The sequence below is a fragment of the Carassius auratus genome, chromosome 22 (assembly GCF_003368295.1).
Source record: "Carassius auratus strain Wakin chromosome 22, ASM336829v1, whole genome shotgun sequence".
Taxonomy (NCBI): domain Eukaryota; kingdom Metazoa; phylum Chordata; class Actinopteri; order Cypriniformes; family Cyprinidae; genus Carassius; species Carassius auratus.
The window spans coordinates 29,980,395-30,006,639 of NC_039264.1; the positions used below are offsets into that span (position 1 = coordinate 29,980,395).

Below are 26,245 nucleotides of genomic sequence, written 5' to 3' on the forward strand. Positions count from 1 at the left end.
AGCGGTGTTGTGAATTTTGACCAGTTGATGGGAAAAGTATTCTTAAAATACTTTCCAAATTATGAATAATTTGTAAAATATAATTATTCACAGTATTTAGAAGTGCCCATGATAATAATATTGTGCATATTCATTACCACGATATATCGCATTACTGAATACCGGCACATGTCTCATTTGAAGTAATGCCTCACTCAAGTTTAGTCAAAGCTCCAAAATATTCTACTTGTTTTATTCTACTCAACGAGACCATTCAAATCAGAATGAGCTTTATTGCCAGGTATGTTTACACATACAAGGAATTTGTTTTTGTGATAGAAAAATATAATAATAATTCCCCGTATGTAGGAGTCATAATGGCATATGACTCATGACTATCTGAGCTGTATGACGTTTCTGACATATTAGAGTACATGGAACAAATACACGGGTACAATCCGGTTTAGAGGACAAAGGCAGCACTGGTTAGGTGTTAATCAAAATTATTGGATGCATTCAAAAGCTGAATTTCTAATCTTTAAAATCATACCTAATTATATACGTATATATATATATATATATATATATATATATATATATATATATAAATAGACAGAAACATTATAGGTTTCATATTCAGCTTGCCAAATGTTTAATAGAGCTCTGATTTCTGACTCATTTCAATCATGAGAATCTGCTGTAAATCATGATATGCCATTTTCCACGATCAGAGCATGAAATGATAAAGGTACAGTATAAAACAATGAGAATATTTCAGCATGTGATCATTTGGAGTTTTCTGTGTTATAATCCGATGATGTATATCTACAGATCTAAATGACAGACTTTGGTCTGATTTTGGGCTCATTTTAATTGAGAGAATTTTCTGAAAATAATGATGTTATTTTCCTCGACCTGTGCATGTTTCACGAAGTAATGAATGAAAACATAACCTATGCCTTTTTTCTCAATTTAATGGTTACATGTGTGTGATACTATTGTTAGTAATATGTGTGTGTTTATGTATATATATATATATATATATATATATATATATATATATATATATATATATATATAAAACCTGTGTTATTTCAAATCAAAGCTAAATACACGTAGAAACAGAATTGGCTATCTATGGGATAGTCTCAAGCCTCCAGGTTTTCATCCAAAATATCTTAAATTGTGTTCAGAAGACAAACAAAGCTTACGGGTTTGGAACGACATGGGGGTAAGTGAATAATGACACAATTTTCATTTTGGGGTGGAGTATCTCTTTAAGAATATGTTTGGGGCAATCATAACTTCCCCAGTGTGTTCACTTCAGATTGAAGCAGGTGAAATGCCTCTATGGCAATGAAAGAAACAGCTGGTAGCCAACTATTAGATTAATGTAAGAGGGCATGAGGAAAACCATCCAATGAAAATGGTGCTACAGAATTGTTGGGAGAAGGAGAGGAGGAAAAGTTTTGGCTGGACAGGAGATTTAATAGCAAAATAAATGGACTTATATGACTTTTATGTCCAAAGACATAATTATGTTTATTTTGTTTAATTAGTGTTATATTTTTGCAGTATTTGATATTGCTGCTATGTTATTACAGTTTGTCTTGGCAGTGTTGTTTTTTGTCTCTCTCTGGTATGTTTGTATTAACTGATTGTGTTTATATAAAAATTAATCAGATAAATAATATAAGAGAACAATTTTCTCCACACAGTTATAACAGGTGATCTGTTCCTGATCTATATATGCCATTAGAGAAACCCTGAAATCAGTCTGAGAGGAGAAACAATTGTGACTTTTGATGAGAAATGAAGAACAAGTGGGATGAAGACAGTTACAGGAGAGAATAGAGCCAAATATTCTCAGGATTTCATCAGGCAGCTGCTGTAAAACAATTTTTTCTTCTCCGATCATGTTATGGGGCAGTTTATATCTGAAAATGGCAACACTGAACAGAACAGGAAGCTGCAGCTTGGAAGTGTCAATGTTCGGAGTGTAAATTAATCAGCAGAAAGAGCTGGAGGGTCACACTCGTCAACACGGAATACAAAGGCAGTTATTCAGCTGACAGTAGGCTACTGAACAGCAGAAAATGAAAGCAATATGTAAGTCTCTTGTCAAGCGTTTCCACAGTTTGGAAAAAAAGCAGAAACACTTAATATGGATAATGTATTAATGTAACGTTTCGCGACCAGTGAAACACAGGGAGAACGTGAGATCCAATCGCAGATGTTTATTAACCATTTAGGGGTAATCCAAATCGGGGTAAAACAAACAGAGGTCAAAGCCAAAACAGACAGTCCAAAAAATAAACAAAACAAAAGAGGGAAGAGGTAAGGAAAAGGAACGGGAACTCGGAGGACGAGAAGATAGAGGGTCCAACTACCGTATTTCTCTGACTATAAGTCGCACCTGAGTATAAGTCGCATCAGTCCAAAAATACGTAATGACAAGGGAAAAAACATTTATAAATTGCACTGGATTATAAATCGCATTTATTTAGAACCAAGAACCAAGGGAAAAAATTACTGTCTACAGCTGTGAGAGGGCGCTATATGTCTTCAGTGTAGACTACAGGAGAACTGAGCAGCATAGAGTGTCCTCTCGTGGCTGTAGACGGTAATGTTTTAACTTTAACTTAAACAGGGAGAGTGCAGTCAATCGCTTCTGTGTCATTGTCGTTCTGAGCTCATTCTTCACTCGTTTTAAAAAAAACTTTTGATCCCTGGAACATTTTGAATTGTAGCTAATAGTGTTTCTTTAACGTTCTTTTTGCAAAACCACTCAATTGACGTCTGTCCATTTTGATTCATTTTCTGTAGCCGTTAAAAAAAAGACACATTTGCGCGTACTTGTTGTGGACCAACTCAAAATGACAGATTGGGGATGGAGGGGGGGGGGGGGGGACTGATAGTGTACATGTAATCTTTATTTATTTATAATATATTATTATTATTGTTGTTAAGTTAGTGTTCATAAACGAGTTATGTATGGTCTTTGAAGAATTTCAAGTTAATAATAAAACAAGTTACCCAAGTGCCCTTATGGATAATCCGGCTCTGTGTGGAGCAAACCTAAATCTTTAATAATGCCACAGAAACACCACTTCTCAGAAAATGTCCTTTTTTTTATTTTACATTTTACAAAATTGAAATCAGAAAGTTCAAGTAAAATAGTTTTTTGTTCTTTGAATAGAGGAAGATAATTGACTAATTAGAACCACAGTCCACTTATTGCAAAAGTAAAATGTAAAATTGTTTACATAGCGTTCAATGAAATAAACCTTAAATAAATGGAAAGACAATGGCAGATTAGCGCCACAAGACACATGCATCAGCTTTGATAAGCTATCTATGAGAGGTAGAGAGGTAGTACTGAAAAGACACAAAGAAAATTTTACAATTTGCATACTCCCAAGGCATTTTATTTTATTTTATTTATTTATTTATTTTGCATTTTTGCATCTGTATCAAGAATTTTCATAGGAAAGGATGACAAATAGAAACAAAAAAAGAGTCAAGTGTGCAAGGCCCTTAAGTGATGAATGCTACATTTCTCCACTAAATGTAATTTTTTGATCTGTTCCTTTAAGATGCAGCTTGTGTTTCCTCTGCTGTGCAAAGATGGATTTTGTTGATACTGATTTCATTTGATTGGTGTCTTGTTATTCAAATTTAATTCATTGATAAAATCTAAGAAATTGATGATGAATATATCATGAATATCTAATCCAACACTCATGGAAATCTTCAGGTTTCTGCTATTAGTTTTCATAAAGGGACGGAATTCCTTTGAAAATACAAGGTCAGCAAAATCTTGCTCATTTTCATGACTTCCTCTGATAAATCACTCTGTGATGCAAGTCGAATCCTTAGTCGTGTTTCAGAGTGTTTTCAGACATTTCAAGCATCAATATCTTGTACTGACGATGAACATGTTCCTCATATTCGTATTGTTCTGTTCATGGCGTCTTGTTGGTGAGTTTAAAATGTGTTTTTGTGGCTAAAGCTCTAAAATTATTAAAACAATTTTAATGCTTCATCAAGTGATTTTTATCTGTGACAAACTCTGTTCTTCAGGAGTGTTTGGTGCTATATCACAGGCATCAGATGTAGCGGTGGAAGGAGAGTCTGTCACTCTAAATGCTGGTTTTATTCCAATAAAGCCAGGTGATTGGATTCAGTGGTTGTTTGAGAATGATGTCATTGTTGATACCAATGTGACAACCGGCAGCATGACTGTATATGATGATGTTCTTGACGGGAAATTCAGAAACAGACTGAAGCTGGACAATCAAACCAAATCTTTGACCATAACAAACATTACAACTGAAGATGCTGGAGATTATAGTGTATCAACCAGGGCACCAATGATGATAACATATAGGCTCAATGTCTATGGTGAGTTACATTTATTTCACCTGCTGACATTGTAAACTGGTAAATCAAAGCTAAAAGTGATTTAAAAGTCTTTATCTGTGACAAACCCTGTTTGTGTTTGGTGATGCTGAAGCCGGGAAGTCATTGTCCGTGACGGAGGGAGATTCAGTCACTCTAGAATCTGGTCTTACTGAAATAAGCGAAAATAGCATACTGTGGGTGACTGAAGCAAAAAACGAGTTAAATTCTTTGATAGCTGGAATTGATAGAGCAGCTGGAATCTTTTCTACATTTAGTGGTGAATTTGGGATAGACAGACTGAAGCTGGACAATCAAACCGGATCTCTGACCATCACAAACATCACAACAAAACAGGCTGGACTTTATGTACTACGGTTAACAAAACAGTCAAAAGCATTCAGAGTTTCTGTCTATGGTGAGTAGAGGTCATGTGTCTTGTCCTTCAAATAAAATCATTTTACAGTTTGAGATTACAGACTGTTGAACACATTGAACTGAAAATAAGACTAAATTAGATTTGGTCATACTGTATTTCTCATGTTTTCAGCTCGTCTGCCGGTTCCTGTCATCAGCAGTAACTCTACAAACTGTTCTTCATCATCATCATCATCATCATCATCGTGTTCATTGGTGTGTTCAGCGGTGAATGTGAGTCATGTGACTCTCTCCTGGTACAAAGGAAACAGTTTATTGTCCAGCATCAGTGTGTCTGATCTCAGCATCAGTCTCTCTCTACCTCTGGAGGTGGAATATCAGGATAAAAACAGCTACAGCTGTGTGATCAACAATCCCAGCAGCCACCAGACTCAACATCTGGACATCAGCAAGCTCTGTCACTCATGTTCAGGTTCAGCAGCTGATATTAGAGCTGATATTAGTGTTTATTGACTGAGCTGATCTCAGTTTAATGTGTTTTATTCCTCAGGCTTTGTCCACTGCTGTGGTTCTACTGAAGCTGTGATCCGATTGGTCCTCTCTGCTCTGGTGGGCGTGGCTACTGTCATTCTTCTGGTTTATGACATCAGATCCAGAAGAGCTGAACAGGATCAAGCACAGATTTACTCATCAGGTAAGTAATTATGTTCATTTTTCATATAACTGATTTTTGTGCATATATAATCAATTAATCTTCATTTAGCCTATTTCTAATGGATTTAAATATTCATATGTTGGTGTTTGTTTGTTTTATAGGTGGCTCATTTCCTCCACAGAAGATCATTTGAGAACAAACCATGACAAATTCTCACATAAATGCTCAAAATGCTAGTTTTTGCCATACATGTTTTTTTAAGATGACCAAATATTTCTTTGCTAATGCTAGATTATGTAATATAACATGCTTTTATTTTAATATTTTTTTAATAATCTAATCTCCATCTAATCTCATTCAATTTGAAAGGCTTTGTATAAGGATTTATATTTTCTTCAGACAAGACAAACCGATCAGGCTCTACTGCTATGTATTTACCATATGTATTTGCATTAATCAATAAAGTTTTCTCAGGGTCATATGATGCTGCTAAAAGAAGATTATTTTGTGTATTTGGTGTAATGAAATGTGTTTATGCGGTTTAAGGTTAAAAAAAACAAACAAACAAAAAAAAAACATTATTTTCCACATACAGTACATTATTGTTTCTCCTCTATGCCCCGCATTTCTGAAACGCAATGATTTTCACAAGGCTCATTGGTCGGAAAAGCGAGCTGTGCTGTGATTGGCCAGCTATCTAGTGCATTGTGATTGGCTGAATGCCTTAAGCGTGTGACGGAAATGTTACACCACTTAACATATCGTGATGCCTTGAGCGCCAGAGCGATGAGACATAAACATAAAACCCATTATAAATGTGATAAAACATTTCTAGTCGTTTCTTCTTTTGGAAGGCAAAAACATAGTTTTGCTTTCTCAATAAAACAGTGTCAATCACCTTGGCCTTGAGTGAGCAGAGGCAGATTCTATTAAGGAGCGTACCTTGTGCGTACCATTCTGCGATCCACAATGCAAAGTTGATGTATTTCTCCAGCGACCAGCATGGATCAGCTCCAGGCATGATGAAGTTGATATCATCCTCTTTTGGAAGGCCAAACAAAGTAGTTTCACTTTGACAGTGAAACACACAGCATCTATATGACATGCTGGTGGCAGCAACAACAATACTACAATGATAATAAAAAGTACGCCTTCTTTGTTTGTGTGAACATCTGGGCGGCATTATGCAAATATTTCCACATAATGATGTAGATAGGTGGGGGCGTGTTAGAACGAGCCATTTTAGGTGGGGCTGGACAAGCCTTAACTTTTATAAAGATTATCTCTTTGGATTTTAGACTTTAGTCTTTGCAACTTTACAGATCTTCTTATTCACCAAGAGCTTGTAACACTCCAAAGAGAAAGGAACAGCTGAAAGTGCTCGAGCTAACTTAAAATTGAAATTGTTTCTTGCTTCAGTGTGTTACACATACTTTTGGTGTCTTTGGAAAGAAGTCTCTTTGGGCTGCACTTTTTATCAACCAGAGTTGATAATGCTCAAAAATATTATTTTTTTTACCACACTGAATAGTTCCTCTTCAGGAACTCGAGCTGCGTCGAACCGCTTTGGGGAACGCGTTTAGCGTGAGTGACTCTGAATATGATATCTAGTCTGTCTTATAGAAGAGTGTGACATCACAGGCGGGGTGACGTAAGCGACCAGGAAGCTATAAAGGCACGAGCCGCGCAGCTGGCTTCAGCTTCAGCGTTTTCAGCAAGCGCTCTGTGTGTGCATGTCATTCTGTCTTGTCAGTCTTATTTATTGTTGTTTGTCACTATTAGCTCCTCAAAGAGTAAGCAATAGTCGAAGAGCAAAGCTAAGACGAGACATCTGAAAGGTGAATCCAGATCGCGTTTCAGATTGTGTGTTCATCACGAGTGAGAATACACGGTCTGTGTGCGGTCTGCCTGGGATTGAGGCAGACCCTATCTCCTACCTCACCCACCAGATCTGCCCAATCTCCAGGTGCGGAAGCCGAGTGCTGCGGTTCTTCCCCCCGAGTGACGGCCGTGACGCACCGCCTTTTTTTCTCGGAGGAGATTGAAACGGAGGGCGTCGATGAGCTCGCAGTTGCACAAACATAAGTTGCACAGACAAACAGTTACACAAGCATCAGTTTCACAAACATGCATTAATGAGGAGCAGCATTAATGAGGAGCGCAGCTCACGCAGTCAGCTCTCGAAAAAAATAAAATAATAATAAGGGGGCTGACTGCTTCTCGCATATCTAAGGACGGGGCGAAGACGGCTGTGCCTATCTCCACCCGTATTCCCTAGATTTAGAGTTCATTCTCGAGGTTCGGAAGCATGCGAAGAGCGGTTCCTTCCCCCTCTGTGAACTGGCAGCTGCAGCTACTTATTTCCGAGGAGATTAATATAGTTTGTGTGACTAAGCGTCTCGCGGGTTGCTGAGGCAACGCGTGTACTAAATCATTTTCCGGGAGTTCTGGCAAGAGTGCGCCGGGACGGGGTCCGTCTGTTATTAATAGCCCCGTTCTGGCCGGGCCGAGTATGGTTTGCAGATCTGGTCTCGCTCCTCGACGGCTCTCCGTGGGAGATACAGATCAGGACAGACCTACTCTCACTGGTGCAGGGAACGATAATTCACCCACACCCGGAGTTGTGAAAGCTGTGGGTGTGGCCCTGAGGGGGCACAACTGTTAGCTGCTGGTTTTTCCTAAGAGGGGTTTTCCTGCTTCTAAGCAGACTATTAGTCGTTGGATAGTTGAGACTATCAACGCCACTTTGAGTCCTCTGGTCGTCCCCCGCTGTCGGGAGCCAAGGCTCACTCTACATGGGGTATGGCAGTCTCCAAGGTCTTTCTAGCAGGTGCGTCCATGCTGGACATCTGCAAAGCTGCGCGGTGGTCCATGCCTTCTACTTTTGCAAGATTCACTTCATTCCACTCGTCCTAAGCTGTGCTCTTCGGATATACACTAGGCAGGGGTTTGGTAGTCTGGCAGCGTTGGTACTCGTTCCCCAAAGCGTTTCGATGCTCCTGAAGAGGAACGTCTTAGGGTTACACACGTAACCCTAGTTCCTCGAGGGAACGAGACGCTGCGTCTCGAGGCCATACCCCCGGCACGGCTGGTACTCGAAGCTGAAGCCAGCTGCGCGGCTCGTGCCTTTATAGCTTCCTGGTCACTTACGTCACCCCGCCTGTGATGTCACACTCTTCTATAAGACAGATTAGATATCATATTCAGAGTCGCTCACGCTAAACGCTTTCCCCAAAGCGTTTCGACGCAGCGTCTCAGTCCCTCGAGGAACTCGGGTTACATACGTAACCTAGAGACGTTTTTTTATTTGATATTAAAATACATGAAATGAGTCCTGGAGCAATCTAGAAAAGTAATGGGTGGAATGTCACATGTCTCATGATTTTCTATTTCAAATCTGAATAATAAATCTGCATATATTTTTATGAGACTATGTCTACACCCCCCACCCCAAATATAAAAAGAAAAAAATAACAACTGTATTGAGGGCTTCTACAAACTATTTTAGTCATAAAACATACCACTGCATGTTTTTTTTTTCAATTATAAAACACTACACAGAAACTTAGGCATATAAGTGATTTATTTGAGCACTAGAAAAATACAATAAGAATAGTTTGAGTAACAAAAATAAATAAATAAAATAAAAAAGATTTAACTTTGTATGCCAATTACAGTACATCCTGAGATTGCTAGAAATGCACTATTTACCATGATTTCTGTTCATATAGTCAATTATCACGTGTTGATGTGCTAATTGCCAGTTATAGAGATGGTAATCATAGAGATGCATCATAAATCACACTCTATTCATATAGATGGCGTTCACATTGATAGCTGTGATTCCACAGTAATATCGTGCTGATTTACGCTCAAACAGATGGTAATCATGCAGATACAGACAAATTCAACATAAGACACACATATCTTACACTCACGCTCACACATATATAAAAACTGTTGAAAAATAAAACAAACAAAGAAAACGGCGATGGCTAAGTTCTGCCTCCATTAGCTGACAGGTGCATCAGAGCACGTCACGAGCTGTCACGTGAGAGCGACAGAATTGAAATAAACAAACTTCTGCCTATCTTTCACTTTTTTTAGTGGATCGTCTCATACTGTCTGTGACACTTTACACTGCAAAACCATGCCGTTGTTTTACTACCAAGACGCAGTTTCTGACCGTGAGTTATTCCATAATGGACGCAAACAATTCTGTCGCTGAAGAAATTAAATGTAAGCAAAGGAATTATGATCCATATTACAACGTTATTGCTTCGTTGGACTAAACGTGCTTCATGAGATGTCGTTCAGTGGACCCTTACCTTTTTAACTAAACCGGGATTTACAGCTGTGGATGTGTTTATGACTCGTTATTACGACGGATCTGGTATGTACAGCGTTTTCATTCTTCATGTTTTGATGTGTACTGCTTACACAAATGTAGCAAATACATTCTTTATAAGCTTTTAATTGAAAAACAGTGATCTATTGTTGATGCTTGAGGCTTAGATTTTGTAATGATATATAGCTTGTTAAGATTAAATTTGTGATCTTGTCCAGTTTCATTTAATCTATTTGTAAATATTGACACATGCAATCAAGGGGAGTCCAGTGCGCCCGCATCTAGGTGCGGGTTAAAGAGGTTAAATGTCTGCAAGAATTTCTGGAGCACATAGACATAGACTTCCGATCTCTCTCTTGAAACCAACATGGAAGTGACTCTTCACAAAACTTTGTACTGAATAAAGCTGCATTTTTTAAAGAATAGGGTGATTCACTGACTCATTTCTTTCTATTTCATTCTTGTGAGTATTTACATTCCACCGCAAGCGCACATAAACTCAGTTTTACAGAAACTCACTGATCAGATAACAGAGACAGAACAACAACCACCAGACTCAGTTTTAATCATTTTTGGGGACTTTAATAAATCAAATCTCTCTGGTGAACTGCCAAAATACAGACAGCACATCACATGTCCCACTAGAGACAATAATGTATTGGATCACTGTTAGACCACAATAAAGGAGTCATATCAGTCATCTTATACCGACCTTCAGGCAGAAACTAAAATCAGCTAAATCTGTATTATGGACTGTAAAAAGATGGACTAATGAGCTGCCTCATTAGTCCATCTTTTTACAGTCCATTATAAAATACAGGATTTACAATCTTGTTTTGACCTCACTGACTGGAGTGTTTTTGAAGCTGCTGCCACCGATCTGGATGAACTCAGAGAGACTGTAACATCATATATCAGTTTCTGTGAGGATACGTGTATTCCTGCTGGGACTCATCTAACTTACACCAATGACAAACCTTGGTTCACTGCAAAACTCAGACAGCTCCGTCAGGCCAAAGAAGATGCTTACGTGAAGGGGGACAATGTCTTGTATAAACAGGCAAAATACACACTGGAAAAAGAGATCAAAGTGGCAAAGAGGAATTATTCTAAAAAAATAAGGACTCAGTTCACTTCCAACGACTCAGCATCAGTGTGGAAAAGTCTGAAAGAGATTACCAACTACAAGACACTAGAGCCCTGCACGGGCCTCAAATCTAGGCCCTAGAAGCTCAGGCCCTAGCCTGACCCGTGTCCGACAGCTCATCAGAATTATCAGTGCGAGTCCGACACGAGCCCGTGTTTTTATTTATATTATTTATATTTGCAGCGATTAAAATAGATCAGTTTTGTGTTATGTTTCTTTTCATTTCTTTATCAAGTTAATTTGGAAGAATGTTTGGGCTTTTTTTTTTTTTCATGACAATTAACGTTAATCAGCCGAGCCGACAGCGAGTAGCCTAAAACATATTAAACAATTAAGCCTCTCAAATCAACGCTAATACAGTTAGTTTAATAAATGTTTATTTATTAAACCACAGTGAGTAAAATGAAAAATTTCGAAAAACCGAGGCAGGCTCGCAACAGCGCTCGCAAGATTGTTTTACCTAAAAAATGCACCACAGAACATGTCCATTCTTTTTTCCATTTTCCAACAGTTAAATGAACATAAAGTCCAGTCAAATGAAAAGTTTGAACAGTCTCTTACAGAGCATCGTGGAGAAAAAGAATAGCCTCGAGAGAGAGGAAGGTTTTAACCCCGTCCTCCTCTCTTCCCGCGGCGCTGAAGACACGTTCGCTGCTGCTGCTGGCGGGACACTAAACACAGAGCGAGCCAGTCTTGACAGTTGTGGTAGCAGGGTCTCGTGCTGTTTCCACCATAGCAGCACATCTCGTCCATCACCTTCCATGTTGTGATTGAGGGGCATGTATTGCTATACTTCATGGTCGTCATCCTCGTCCAGCTCCACAATGTTTTCAAACTCGGCCAGTGCTCTCTTCTTTGCTGTGTGGCCCGCAGCAACAGGTGCAGACACAGAAATGCTCGCCGCATGAATCATCATTTTATAATTATTAGTTGGCCAACTAGGCTATTGTCACACCTGGACTCATTTAGTGTGTTTTTGCCCGTGACCCAGTTTGTGTCTTTCCGTGTTTGGTTTGATTAGTTCCCAGGTGTGTCTATTCTATTCCTCATGTGTTCCATGTCCCTGTTAATTTAGTCATGCCATCCACCTGTGTTTCCCCAATTATCCTTTTGTACATAAGCCTTGTCCTTTCAGTTCTGTTTTGTCGGGTCTCCTCACTTGTGAGTAAATCACTCACTTACGTGTGTCTATCGCTGTGCTCCATGAATGGTATATATTAAAAGCCTTATTCCGTTTATCCTCGACTCCGTATTCCTTCAGGCAGCGTAAATCCGTGACAGAAGACCCGACCTCAAAAAAAGAAAGTTTAAAACCGCGTGTCTTTCCCTCCGTTTTGCTTTCGTTTTTTCACAGTCTTTTCTTTTCTTAGTTTCTATGGATCCCCTCTATCGCCCCGAATTCCTCATCCTCCTGCTGAAGCAGGAAGGACGTTCTCTCGAGGACCATACCAGACAGTTTCTTCTATTAGCTAATGCCACCAGCTACCCGGACGGCGCGCTCTGCACCTTCTACAACACCAGCCTGAACTCCAAGTGCAGAGCGTTGTCGCCCGAAGATGGTCCTCGGGAGGATTTCGCCGCATTCGTGGAGTGGACTCTGGCGAGAAATGGCTCACCTTTCACCGTCTGCCCCATTGAGGATCTCGCCAGTCCCACTCCCGACCCAGAGACCAGCCAGCCACCATCTCGCTACACGGAGCCAGAGCCCACCGCAGCCGCAGAGCCCGAGCCATTCACCGACAGGGAGCCGGAACTCGAGAGCGCGACTGACCAGGTGTGTGAGCCGGCAACACCGTGCATCGTGGGAGTCCTCGTGGAGATCGAGGGCGTGGAGGAAAGCCCTGCCCACACTCCTGCGACTGAGGGTGAGCTATATGCAGTCTCTGAAGATCGTATGGAGCAAGTTCTGGATCTGATGGACTGGTCTATGGAGGTAATCCCTAATTTTCCTGTTTCCCCACTGGTTCCGTCCAGCCCTGATTCCCCTGTATACCCTCTCAGTCTCCCACTCCTACCTCCTCCAGTCATTTCCTCTGCTCCATTTCCGCTGGTTCCGCCCAGCCCTGAGTTTTCTGTTTCTCCGCTGGTTCCGCCCAGCCCTGAGTTTTCTGTTTCTCCGCTGGTTCCGCCCAGCTCTGAATCTTCTGTGTCTCCGCTGGTCCCGCCCAGCCATGAATCTTCTGTGTCTCCGCTGGTTCCGCCCAGCCATGATTTTTCTGTTTCACCGCTGGTTCCGCCCAGCCCTGAATCATCTGTGTCTCCGCTGGTTCCACCCAGCCGTGAATCTTCTGTGTCTCCTGTATTCCCTCCCAGCCTCCCTCTCCCACCTCCTCCCAAACCTGCTGGTCCCTCTGCTCCACTTCCGCTGGTTCCACCCAGCCCTGATCCTCCTGTCCTTCCTCCCATCCTTCTCCTCTCTCCTCCTCCTAGACCAGCCAGTTCCTCGTCATCCCTGCTGGTGCCAGTCAGTCCCGCAGCTCACCCTCAGTCCGCGCCATCGGGGCGCGATGGTTCGCCGCTGAACTGCCAGTCTCCAGCTCCGCCTTGGCGCGTTAAGGCCCTGTCTCCGCCTCCAGCCTCCGAGCCCTGGACTCCTCCTCGGTCCTTCGACCCAGCGGCTCCGCCTTGGCTCTTAGCTCCCTCGTCTCCACCGTGGCCTGTCATCCCACCTGCTCCACCGGGCTCCCTCGTCCCTCCGGCTCCACCTTGGTCAGTCGTCGACCATCCGCCGCCTCGGGACTCCTCTCCTCTGGTTCCACCTCGTCACTCCATCCCTCCGGCTTTGTCAGGCTCCTCCTTCCCTCCGGTTCCACCTCCATCCTCGGTCGCTCCGGCTCCACAGCGGTCTGCCAAGACCCCGCCTCCGCCTTGGTCGCCTGAGCCTTCTGCTCCACCTAGGCCCTCCGGATCCTCGAGGTCACCCTGGCTCTGCGGCTGTGCTGCTCCATCTTGGGCTCCTCACCCACCGGTGCAGTCTCCGCCTGTCGGCCCCCTGGTGTCGTTGACCCCTCCTTCACCATGGCTCCTCCCGCCGTTGACTGCACCTTGGATCTCCGTCCTGGCTGGTCTCTGGTGGACCATCTGGCTCCTCCTGCTCCTGTCTCCTCCGTCGTCTCCTCCCTGGCTCCTCCTTCTGTAGTCCCTATCTGCTGGCCCCCTCCTGGGAGTCCGTCCTCCACCGGAACCTCCTCCCAAGTTCCCACCCACGCCTCCCTCTGTTGTTTCTACGGTGCGAGGACGCACCTACCGGGAGGGGGGAGTACTGTCACACCTGGACTCATTTAGTGTGTTTTTGCCCGTGACCCAGTTTGTGTCTTTCCGTGTTTGGTTTGATTAGTTCCCAGGTGTGTCTATTCTATTCCTCATGTGTTCCATGTCCCTGTTAATTTAGTCATGCCATCCACCTGTGTTTCCCCAATTATCCTTTTGTACATAAGCCTTGTCCTTTCAGTTCTGTTTTGTCGGGTCTCCTCACTTGTGACTAAATCACTCACTTACGTGTGTCTATCGCTGTGCTCCATGAATGGTATATATTAAAAGCCTTATTCCGTTTATCCTCGACTCCGTATTCCTTCAGGCAGCGTAAATCCGTGACAGCTATGATTAATACATTAATTTAGAAGCTTATAATAGCTACTACTACAATAAGTGGATAATAATTAATGCCTAAAAATATAAATAGAAGAATAACCCAAAAAAGGCCCAAGGCCCAGCCCGCATGTGTGCTATAACGTGAAAAATTGGCCCGAAGTCGGCCCTAGGGGCATAAATAAATCGAGGCCCATCGGGCTCGGGCTGAAATGCAGGGCTCTACAAGACACCACCCCCCAGCAGTGTGGAGAATCAACGACTGGCAGACGATCTGAACGAGTTTTAATGCAGGTTTGAAAGAACAGAAAAGAAAAAAACCAGGCCCAGATTGTGTTACACCAGCCTGTCTGAAATCCTGTGCTGACCAGCTGGCCCCCGTCTTCACACAGATCTTCAACAGATCACTGGAGCTGTGCGAAGTCCCTTCATGCTTCAAATACTCCACCATCATCCCCATCCTAAATAAATCTAAAATTACAGGACTAAATGACGTCTGTAGTCATGAAGTCATTTGAGAAACTGGTGCTGGCCCACCTGAAGGACATCACTGGGCCCTTGCTGGATCCTCTTCGGTTTGCCTAAAGAGCAAACAGGTCTGTGGACGATGCAGTAAACATTGGACTGCATTATGTTCTGCAACACCTAGACAGACCGGGGACTTATGTGAGGATCCTGTTTGTGGACTTCAGCTCGGCCTTCAACACGATCATCCCAAACCTCCTCCTGCCCAAACTAAATCAGCTCTCCGTGCCCACCTCCGTCTGTCAGTGGATCAACAGCTTCCTGACAGACAGGCAGCAGCTAGTGAGGCTGGGAAAATACACATCCAGCACCCGTACAATCAGCACCGGAGCTCCCCAGGGCTGCGTTCTCTCCCCACTGCTCTTCTGCCTGTAAATACACATCCAGCACCCGTACAATCAGCACCGGAGCTCCCCAGGGCTGTGTTCTCTCCCCACTGCTCTTCTCCCTGTATACCAACGATTGCACATCTAAGGACCCCTCTGTCAAGCTCCAGAAGTTTGCAGACGACACCACACTCATCGGCCTCATTGAGGACGGTGACGAGTCTGCTTACAGACAGGAGGTAAAAGAGCTGGCTGTCTGGTGCACTCTCAACAACCTGGAGCTTAACACGCTCAAAACAGTGGAGATGATCGTAGACTTCAGGAGAAACCCCCCTGCACTCCCCCCACTCACCATCATGAACAGCACTGTGACTGCAGTGGAGTCATTCAGGTTCCTGGGCACCACTATCTCTCAGGACCTGAAGTGGGACATTCACATTGACTCCATCGTAAAAAAGGCCCAGCAAAGGTTGTACTTCCTTCGTCAGCTGAGGAAGTTTAACCTGCCACAGGAGCTGCTGAAACAGTTCTACTCCACCATCATTGAATCCATCCTCTGCACTTCAGTAACTGTCTGGTTCAGCTCAGCTTCTAAATCTGACCTCAGAAGACTACAGAGGGTTGATCTGTGCATATTTCTCTCCTGATTCATTATTATGGATTATGGTCTCAGATTTTACATGGAAGCAATGGTTAAAAATGTCTTAATGATGGAATTGTTTTTTACGAACACGTAGCTTTTGGCTGTTCTTTTGAGATGCAGCTTCTGCTTCCTCTGCCGTGCAAAGATGGATTTTGATGATAGTGATTTCATTTGATTGGCAACAGTCCCATAGTGTCTTGTTATTCTAAATGAATTTAATGCTACATGTATGACTGCATCATATAATAATTATTAATTAATAATATTAATAATGTTCATCGTCTAGCTGACTACGTCTTGTATTAATTTTTTTTCTTCTAAAAATCCTGTCAAACGTGCACAAACTGACATTCACCACCATAAGTTATTACTAAATATTGTAGAAACATAATTTTCTGTAAAGTTGCTTTGTAACGATTTGTATTATAAAAAGTGCCATACAAATAAACTTGAATTGAATTGAATAATGTTTGAATGTAAGAAACTGACATTAAAGATGATGAATAGATATCTAATCTAACACTCCTGCAATAAATCTTCATACAGGGCTGGAATTCATTTGAAAATGTAAGATCAGCAAAAGCTTTTTATGATATTAAAGAAGCAAACATTGGAGCGGAAACTGTGGTCACAGCCAGATAAATATTGAAGTTCTGCCATTTTTTAGAGTGTTGTCAGACATTTTAAGCATCACTGTTGTGGGCTTTGCAGTGAATTGATGAAGAAAATGATTTTCAAATTAGTTTTGTTCTAGTTGGTGTTCAAATGGTGAGTTTGAAATGTGTTTTTATTGTTTCATTTGCTTCAGTTCCAGTTTTCAAGTGACAGCAGCAGTTTACAAACTTCAGTCAGTCATACAAAACTAATAATGGAAAGATAAAAGAGCCAACGCATGGGATTATTTGCTGTAGATTAACTTTTTCTCCCTTTTATGATATTATGCCTTGTAAGGGGTAAAATATTGTGGCCCCTTCATCCAGTCTGGATGCAGTCTGGACCCTAATTCTTTTTAGGACTAGTAGATTATGATTCCATTATAATGTTGAAATTCAGACAATTCAGAAGTAATGAGTTTACATTTACATTATTATTTGAAATAACCTAATACAGTCAGCCATTGAATACAACAGGCCTAAAAATGTGTAAATTTCTTTCAGGTGTACCTCTTTTGTTACCTCTTTTTTTAGATGTCATTTTTCTTCATTCTATTCATTTTTTTTCTTTTATTTAACTTTTTTATAAACAATACCTTGTTAGGGCAACTTAATGGCTGCACTATGTACTGCTCCATGTTCCACCACTTGGACGAATGGATTTCTTTGTTGTGTTTTTATTTTCAAAAGTGATAAGCTAGATGCAGATTTCTAGGGTCTGCATTAAATGTTCTTCGACTTTTATACATAAATAATTTGTTTTGGCTAAAGATTGATCTGTTGAAATCAGTTATTTTGAGATACTAGATGCCAAAGATTCCCATTCAAATTTAATATCAAAGGTGTGCATACAACATATCTGCCCACTGGCAACTACAGTTGCCACACATTCAAACCCAGTAAAAAAATAAAATAAAATAATAATACTAATAATAATAATAATAATAATAATAATAATAATTGGGGAAAATAAAAGCAGAACAAGTTTACATGGGACACTAATAACACAACTGCATGTATGAAGCGTTCAGAATAATTTGGGCACAAATGGGTTAAATGGGTGACATTGGCACCATCTTAAGTTTCAGACAGTAATTGACCATTAAAAAAAGGGCCTTTGAGAAATTTCTCAAAATATGTTTTTTTTTTTTTTTTTTTTTTTTAAACCTTTGTTCCTGTTATGTACTCAGTGAACTGTGACAATTGTTGTGTAAATCCACCATAATGTGAATTTGAATTTAAGAAAACATTGACGCAGACCTCTACTCTTCTCTTTCTAGAAGAAAAGACTATGGTATCCTCACATGTGCTTCGAATAGTTTAAAATTAGTAATCTTGCTCAGATTTGCCCAAATACCAAAGTCTACACGTTTAAAGATCAAAAGCTAGAGATCTCATTATAAACTCAAGCATATTTTTCATCAAATTTTCCAAAGACCAAATCTCACAATTAATCAAATAACATTTAGCCTACTAGTTACTGTATGTTTTCAATAACTTTTACTCATGAATTTGGTTGTAACAACACAAACATCATAAATGTGATCTACTGGTTTATGAGTCAAAATGCCCTGCAATAGTTTTCCTCCAATGTTTTATCTGTACAGAAGTGTGATCTGTTGGGTCGATAAACAGCTTCTGCTGGATGTACACTCTGTGTGTTTCAGTAGTTTAGTGTGATAAGCTAGTGCACATGTGCAAATAAAAGTGCATGCCTTCACTGCATGATTTAGTCTGTTTGAATGACCCCAATATTTTAGATGTGAGGGGAAAAGTCATATCACATCAGCAAGAGTGCTGTTTTTCACAAATATCAGCAAGATTGCAAATGTAATTTTGATTTCATACAACAATTCAACAAACAAGGAGCAAATATTGAGTTCTATTTTAGACGTTATATTATTTGTTTTTGCTCTGTTTGACAAAAAAAGTGTTCCAGACAAATCCATATGAACTGCTGATGTCTTATTTACATTTATGATGCAATTATTCTGCTTATTTTACATAGAAAATACAAGAAGTTTATATCAGTAGTCAAAGTCTTTATACTGTTGTGTAACGTTAACCTATCTGTGTCAGTGGAGGTGTGGAGAGAAGCACACAACAAAGATAATCCATTGCAGAAACTTTACTTATCAATCAATCACCTTTATTTATATAGTGCTTTAAACTAAATACATTGCGCCAAAGCACTGAACAACATTCATTTGGAAAACAGTGTCTCAATAATGCAAAATGATAGTTAAAGGCAGTTCATCATTGAATTCAGTTATGTCATCTCTGTTCAGTTGAAATAGTGTCTGTTTTTATTTGCAATCAAGTCAATGATATCGCTGTAGATGAAGTGACCCCAACTAAGCAAGCCAGAGGCGACAGCGGCAAGGAACCGAAACTCCATCGGTGACAGAATGGAGAAAAAAACCTTGGGAGAAACCAGGCTCAGTTTGGGGGCCAGTTCTCCTCTGACCAGACGAAACCAGTAGTTCAATTCCAGACTGCAGCAAAGTCAGATTGTGCAGAAGAATCATCTGTTTCCTGTGGTCTTGTCCTGGTGCTCCTCTGAGACAAGGTCTTTACAGGGGATCTGTATCTGGGGCTCTAGTTGTCCTGGTCTCTGCTGTCTTTCAGGGCAGTAGAGGTCCTTTCTAGGTGCTGATCCACTGTCTGATCTGGACACAGACTGGATCTGGTGGCCACGGTGACCTCGGAACAAGAGAGAAACAGACAAATATTAGCGTAGATGCCATTCTTCTAATGATGTATAAAGTACAATGTTATGTGAAGTGTTTCCGGTTCCGGTTTACCTAATTAATGCAGCCTAAAAATCCTTTAACGGATTTGGATATTAAAAGCATATTAGTATGTTATGTGTATGCCAGGTTAAAGAGATGGGTCTTTAATCTAGATTTAAACTGCAAGAGTGTGTCTGCCTCCCAAACAATGTTCGGTAGGTTATTCCAGAGTTTAGGCGCCAAATAGGAAAAGGATCTGCCTCCCGCAGTTGATTTTGATATTCTAGGTATTATCAAATTGCCTGAGTTTTGAGAACGTAGCGGACGTAGAGGAGTATAATGTAAAAGGAGCTCATTCAAATACTGAGGTGCTAAACCATTCAGGGCTTTATAAGTAATAAGCAATATTTTAAAATCTATACGATGTTTGATAGGGAGCCAGTGCAGTGTGGACAGGACCGGGCTAATATGGTCATACTTCCTGGTTCTAGTAAGAACTCTTGCTGCTGCATTTTGGACTAGCTGTAGTTTGTTTACCAAGCGTGCAGAACAACCACCCAATAAAGCATTACAATAGTCTAACCTTGAAGTCATAAAAGCATGGATTAACATTTCTGCATTTGACATTGAGAGCATAGGCCGTAATTTAGATATATTTTTGAGATGGAAAAATGCAGTTTTACAAATGCTAGAAACGTGGCTTTCTAAGGAAAGATTGCGATCAAGTAGCACACCTAGGTTCCTAACTGATGACAAAGAATTGACAGAGCAGCCATCAAGTCTTAGACAGTGTTCTAGGTTATTACAAGCAGAGTTTTTAGGCCCTATGATTAACACCTCTGTTTTTTCTGAATTTAGCAGTAAGAAATTACTCGTCATCCAATTTTTTATATCGACTATGCATTCCATTAGTTTTTCAAATTGGTGTGTTTCACCGGGCTGCGAGGAAATATAGAGCTGTGTATCATCAGCATAACAGTGAAAGCTAACACCATGTTTCCTGATGATATCTCCCAAGGGTAACATATAAAGCGTGAAGAGTTGCGGCCCTAGTACTGAGCCTTGAGGTACTCCATACTGCACTTGTGATCGATATGATACATCTTCATTCACTGCTACGAACTGATGGCGGTCATATAAGTATGATTTAAACCATGCTAATGCACTTCCACTGATGCCAACAAAGTGTTCAAGTCTATGCAAAAGAATGTTGTGGTCAATTGTGTCAAACGCAGCACTAAGATCCAATAAAACTAATAGAGAGATACACCCACGATCAGATGATAAGAGCAGATCATTTGTAACTCTAAGGAGAGCAGTTTCAGTACTATGATGCGGTCTAAATCCTGACTGGAAATCCTCACATATACCATTTATACTTAGTAAAGCATAACTTTACAACAGCGGGGTTCATACTCTTGCCCAGTGCTGATGGGTTTGACTAAAACCATCCGCACCAGAACCCATGAGCATACTAACTCTGAACATAACAATCAGTGAACTAGTCTCCGTGTAATGATTTAACAGCATCTAATTGTACAATACAGAACTCATTATTATATATAAAATAACTATAACTCAACTTATATTTAATTAACTAACACTATAACAATACACTGTGCAAATGTATATAGAGAGTCTTATATGTACTCTTATATAGATTGGAGCTTATACAAATTCTCACATAAATGCTCAAAATAAGAGTGTTTGTCATGAAAAATGCTACATTACCAAATATTGCTTTGCTAATGCTAGATTATGTAATATAAAATGCTTTAATGATTTTTTTATATATAATCTAATCTTCTCATCCAATTTGAAAGTCAAGTCAAGTCAAGTCTGCTTTATTGTCAATTTCCACATGTACAGTATATACATACAGAGAATCGAAATTGCATTCATAGTTCAGTGGTGCCTGGCAGCCTGATGGATGAAGCTGTCCTTCAGTCTACTGGTCATGGCCTGGAGACTCCACAGTCTCCTCCCTGATGGCAGCAGACTGAAGAAGCTGTGTGATGGGTGAGTGGGATCACCTCTGATGCAGAGGGTTTTGCGGGTGAGACGGGTTGTGTAAATGTCCTGGAGGGAGGGGAGAGAGATACCAATGATCTTCTCAGCTGCTCTCACTATGCGGTGCAGAGTCTTTCAGCAGGACGCGTTGCAGGCGCCATACCACATAGTGATGCAGCTCGACAGGATGCTCTCGATGGTGCCTCTGTAGAAGGTGTACATGATGGGCCCGGGGCTCTGGCTCTCTTCAGTTTGCGGAGGCAGTAGAGACGCTGCTGTGATTTCTTGGCCAGTGCTGCTGTGTTTTCAGTCCAGGAGAGGTCCTCTGTGATGTGCGCACCCAGGAACTTGGTGCTGCTCACTCTCTCCACAGTCGCACCGTTGATGGTCAGAGGAGCATGCTGAGTGTGTTCTCTCCTGAAGTCTTAAAACAATCTCCTTCGTCTTCTCCACATTCAGAGAGAGATTGTTGTCACTGCACCAGGCGGCTCACCTCGCTTCTGTAGTTTATCTCATCTCTGTTGCTAATGAAACCCACAACAGTCATGTCATCCGCAAACTTAATGAAGAGGTTGGAGTTGTGTGATGGTGTGCAGTTATGGGTCAGTAGAGTGAAGAGGAGGGGGCTCAGCACACATCCTTGGGGGGCCCCAGTGTTCAGTGTGATAGTGCTAGATGTGTTACTGCTGACCCATACTGCCTGAGGTCTTCCAGTCAGAAAGTCCAACAGCCAGTTGCACAGCGAAGTGTTGAGCCCCAGCTGGATCAGTTTGCAAATGAGCTGTTGATAAACTGGAGATGGTATGATCGGTCGACCGGTTGAACCGATATGCAAACTGGAAGGGGTCCAGGGAGGGGGGGGGGCAGACTTGATGTGGTGGATGATTAGCTGTTCAAAGCACTTCATGAGGATGGGAGTAAGTGCAACAGGACGGTAGTCATTGAAGCAGGATGGAGATGGCTTCTTCAGAAATGGAATGATGGTGATAGTTTTGAAACATGTGGGAAAACAGCCTGTCTCAGTGAGATGTTGAACATGTCTGTGAAGACATCAGTGAGTTCTGCTGCACAGTCTCTCAGTATACACCCAGGGATGTTGTCAGGACCCGGAGCTTTGCGTGCATTGATCCTGCTGAAGGATCCCCTCACACTGTCTGGGGTCAGCGTCATCACCTGGTCGCCGGGAGGAGGTGGAGTCTTCTGTGCAGTGGTGCTGTTTTGTTGCTCAAAGCGAGCGAAGAAAGTGTTCAGCTCATTTAGCAGAGAGATGTTGTTGTCACAGGTCCGTGGTGGGGGCTTGTAGTCCGTAATGGTCTGTATCCCCTGCCACAGGTTCCTAGTGTCTCTGCTGTCGCTGAATTGATGAGCTATACTCCTGGAGTGCTGTCTCTTAGCCTCTCTGATGCCGCGGGACAGGTTGGCCCTGGCTGTTCTCAGGCCCACCTCATCTCCAGCTCTGAAGGCAGCGTTCCGTGTCTTCAGGAGTCTGTAGACCTCCCCTGTCATCCATGGCTTCTGATTGGCCTGGACAGTGATGGTTTTTGTCACTGTTACATCATCAATACACTTGTTGATGTAAGCAGTGACAGTCTCTGAGTACTCCTGGAGGTCAGTGGTGATATTGTATGTGGCAGCCTGCTTAAACATTTCCCTGTCAGTTGTGTTGAAGCAGTCCTGAAGAACCTCTGATGATCCTTCTGGCCACACTTTAATCTGTTTGTAAACTGGTTTGGCGACTTTAATGAGTGGTCTGTATGCAGGCATTAGCATGACAGTGATGTGATCTGAGGCTCCGATGTGGGGGGGCGGTGGCTTTGGAAGCTCCTCTCTGTGTGGTGTAAACAAAGTCCAAAATGTTATTACCTTGTGTTGGTTTATTTTTGGAAACACATTCTTTAAGTCAGCATGGTTGAAATCCCCAGCTATGATGAGAAAAACATCAGGGTGTGCTGTCTGCTGCTCACTAATGTGCTGGTACAGTTCATTTAGTGCGTTGTTCCTGTTGCTGTTGATGTTATTCGGGGGAATGTAAACTGAAATGAGCAGTATAGCAGTATATTCCCTCAGTATAGTCCAGTTTATTGTCCAAAGAGCGTACGTTAGCCAGTACAATGGTTAGGGTGGCAATTCATGCCCTTTTCACAGGACATGTCCTTGCCAGGATTTCTATATTGCCTAAAATATCCACGGTTTGGCTTTGTTTGCGCTGCATAGACCAATGGCTTCTTGTGCTTTTGAATCGCTCCCACATTACTTTGATGTCATACACCGATCAGTCAGCTCAATGCTGCTTTCCAGTCCAACACTAAAATGTACACGTATTTGCATCGCTTTGACCGTTCTCTGTAGATCCCACATTCTCACGCACCTCGATTGGTTGATATACGTACAATGTTTGCAGGTTATTGGTCAAATGATCATTACCGTCATTAAGTATGTAAACAGGAAACCAAAGCCAAAACCTGGATATTTTAGGCAATATAGAAATCCTGGCCAGGATGTGTCCTGCGAAAATGGCACGAATGGCCACCCTAATGATGGTGGGGATAGATGGCTTGTGTGGGTTAGCCGTTAACTTAGCCGTTAGCCTAGCCCGGATACCTCCGCCCTTACCCCTCTTCTGCTTCCTCTCACACCGCTTGTGGCGCCTCCGCTGTGGGCGAGATGCAGTAGTGGGGGTCAGTGATGGTGAAGGCCTCGGTAGCAGACCGAGATCCCACAGCTGTTCCGAGTGCGCTGAGTTTAATTGAAAAAATGATTCAATTACTTCATTAAAGTAAAAGTTCATCCAAAATACAATTTTGCAGAAATTTTTATTTTTAAGATGTCTTTTTATGATTTTAAGTGTCACTACTATCAAAAATCCAAATTATGAGTCCATAATTCACAATAAAACCTTCTCCAGTGGAAAAAATCCACCCCACTTTGACCTCTCATATCTTTTGAGATGCAGCTTCTGCTTCCTCTGCCGCGCAAAGATGGATTTTGTTGATAGTGATTTCATTTGATTGGCAACAGTCCCATAGTGTCTTGTTATTCTAAATGAATTTAATGATTGAACGCAAGAAACTGACATTAAAGATGATGAATAGATATCTAATCTAACACTCCTGCAATAAATCTTCATACAGGGCTGGAATTCATTTGAAAATGTAAGATCAGCAAAAGCTTATTGATTTTTGTATGATATAAAAGAAGCGTACATTGTAGCGGAATCTGTGGTCAGAGCCAGATAAATATTAAAGTTCATGCATTTTTCAGGGGGTTTTCAGACATTTTAATCATCACTATTGTGGGCTTTGCAGTGAACTGATGAAGAAAATGTTTTTCAAATTAGTTTTGTTCTGGTTGAGTTTGTGGCGTCTGATTGGTGAGTTTGAAATATGTTTTCATCGCTTCATTTGCTTCTGTTCTTGTACCATGGAATAAATAACTGGTCATGTATATATTCTCATGTGAAAATAATTGAACTGTGAGACCAATTTTCAATTAAACTCTGTTAAGTTATTTAGGATTGATTAAATGAAGCTGAAATAACACTTTAGTGTATAAATTCTTGCTATTCAGTTATTGTTCCAAAGAAAAGTTAATTTCCCGTTTCAATTATCATCTTTGTCTTTGCACTGCTGCACAATGTTCTTCTCTTCACATTTAAAATATTATTAGTAATGTATTTTAGTGAAGTTTCATCAAACCAACAACAGATTTTAATCAGCTCTGTTCTTCAGGAGTGATTGCCGATGATGGAGAGATGTTAGCTGCTGAAGAAAGATCTGTCACTCTTAACTCTAATCTTACTGAAATGATGGATGACAGTGTGATTCAGTGGAGGTTTGTAAGTGAAAACGCTTTAATAGCTGAAATCAATAAATGGGCTGACAGGATGACTGTGTATGATGATGTTCTTGATGGGAGATTCAGAGACAGACTGAAGCTGGACAGTCAAACTGGATCTCTGACCATCACAAACATCACAGTGAAACATGCTGGACGTTATGAACTGCAGATCAACGGTGTGATCAAGTCCTTTAATCTTACTGTCGTCAGTGAGTTATATATTTTATTCGACACAGATATATAATTAATTAAAATACCATTTTTCATTTTGTTGGGTTATGATATTATTTCTTTGTGTGTGTGTGTGTGTGTGTGTGTGTGTAATTGGTGAAACAGGACTGAAGTTCTTGTCAGTGAAAAAGCACAGTTCTGTCACTCTGATCAATGATCTTATCGAAGTGATGGATGTTGATCTGATTCAGTGGAGAGTTGGACTTAAAGGACCTCTAATTGCTGAATTCAATGTACTGGAGAAAACCAGCAGTGTATATGATGATGGCTTCTATGGGAAATTCAAAGACAGACTAAAGCTGGATGGTCAAACTGGGTCTCTGACCATCACAAACACCAGAACCACAGACAGCAGTTTTGAACTCAAGATCAACCTTATGAAGAAATATTTCATTCTCCGTGTCTTCGGTGGGTTAAATATCAGTTTTGCCTGTTTTACATTTTAACTTAAAGATGCATCTATTAATCCAACCATCATCCATTTGCTGTGTCAGTTCTGTTGTTTTATGATAATATTCATTACATTTAAATTTCAAACCATTAACTTTTCTAAATAATCATTAAGTTATGTAAAAGTCTTAATGTGTGTCAAACTTTGTTTCTTCTCTATGTGTGTGTTTGTGGTGCAGAGGAAATATCAGTGATGGAGGAAGATTCAGTCACTCTAAACTCTGGTCGAACTGAAATGGATTATGAAGAGATTCAATGGAGATTTGGACTTAACAACATTTTAATAGCTCAAATCAGTGTAACGAATGACATGAGTGAAGTGTATGATGATGTTCTTGATGG

At 41.1% G+C, this 26,245-nt stretch overlaps 1 protein-coding gene across 1 annotated transcript; it reads left to right on the forward strand.

The window, feature by feature from the left end:
• Window positions 1-3,892: 3,892 nt before the first annotated feature.
• LOC113040570 (uncharacterized) lies at window positions 3,893-25,899 on the forward strand. The gene is made up of 6 exons (XM_026198874.1): window positions 3,893-3,960; window positions 4,063-4,383; window positions 4,931-5,224; window positions 5,309-5,452; window positions 25,114-25,431; window positions 25,559-25,899. The coding sequence occupies exons 1-6, from the start codon at window positions 3,912-3,914 to the stop codon at window positions 25,897-25,899; spliced, it is 1,467 nt and encodes a 488-aa protein (XP_026054659.1). The 5' UTR covers window positions 3,893-3,911.
• The last annotated feature ends 346 nt before the right edge of the window (window positions 25,900-26,245 follow it).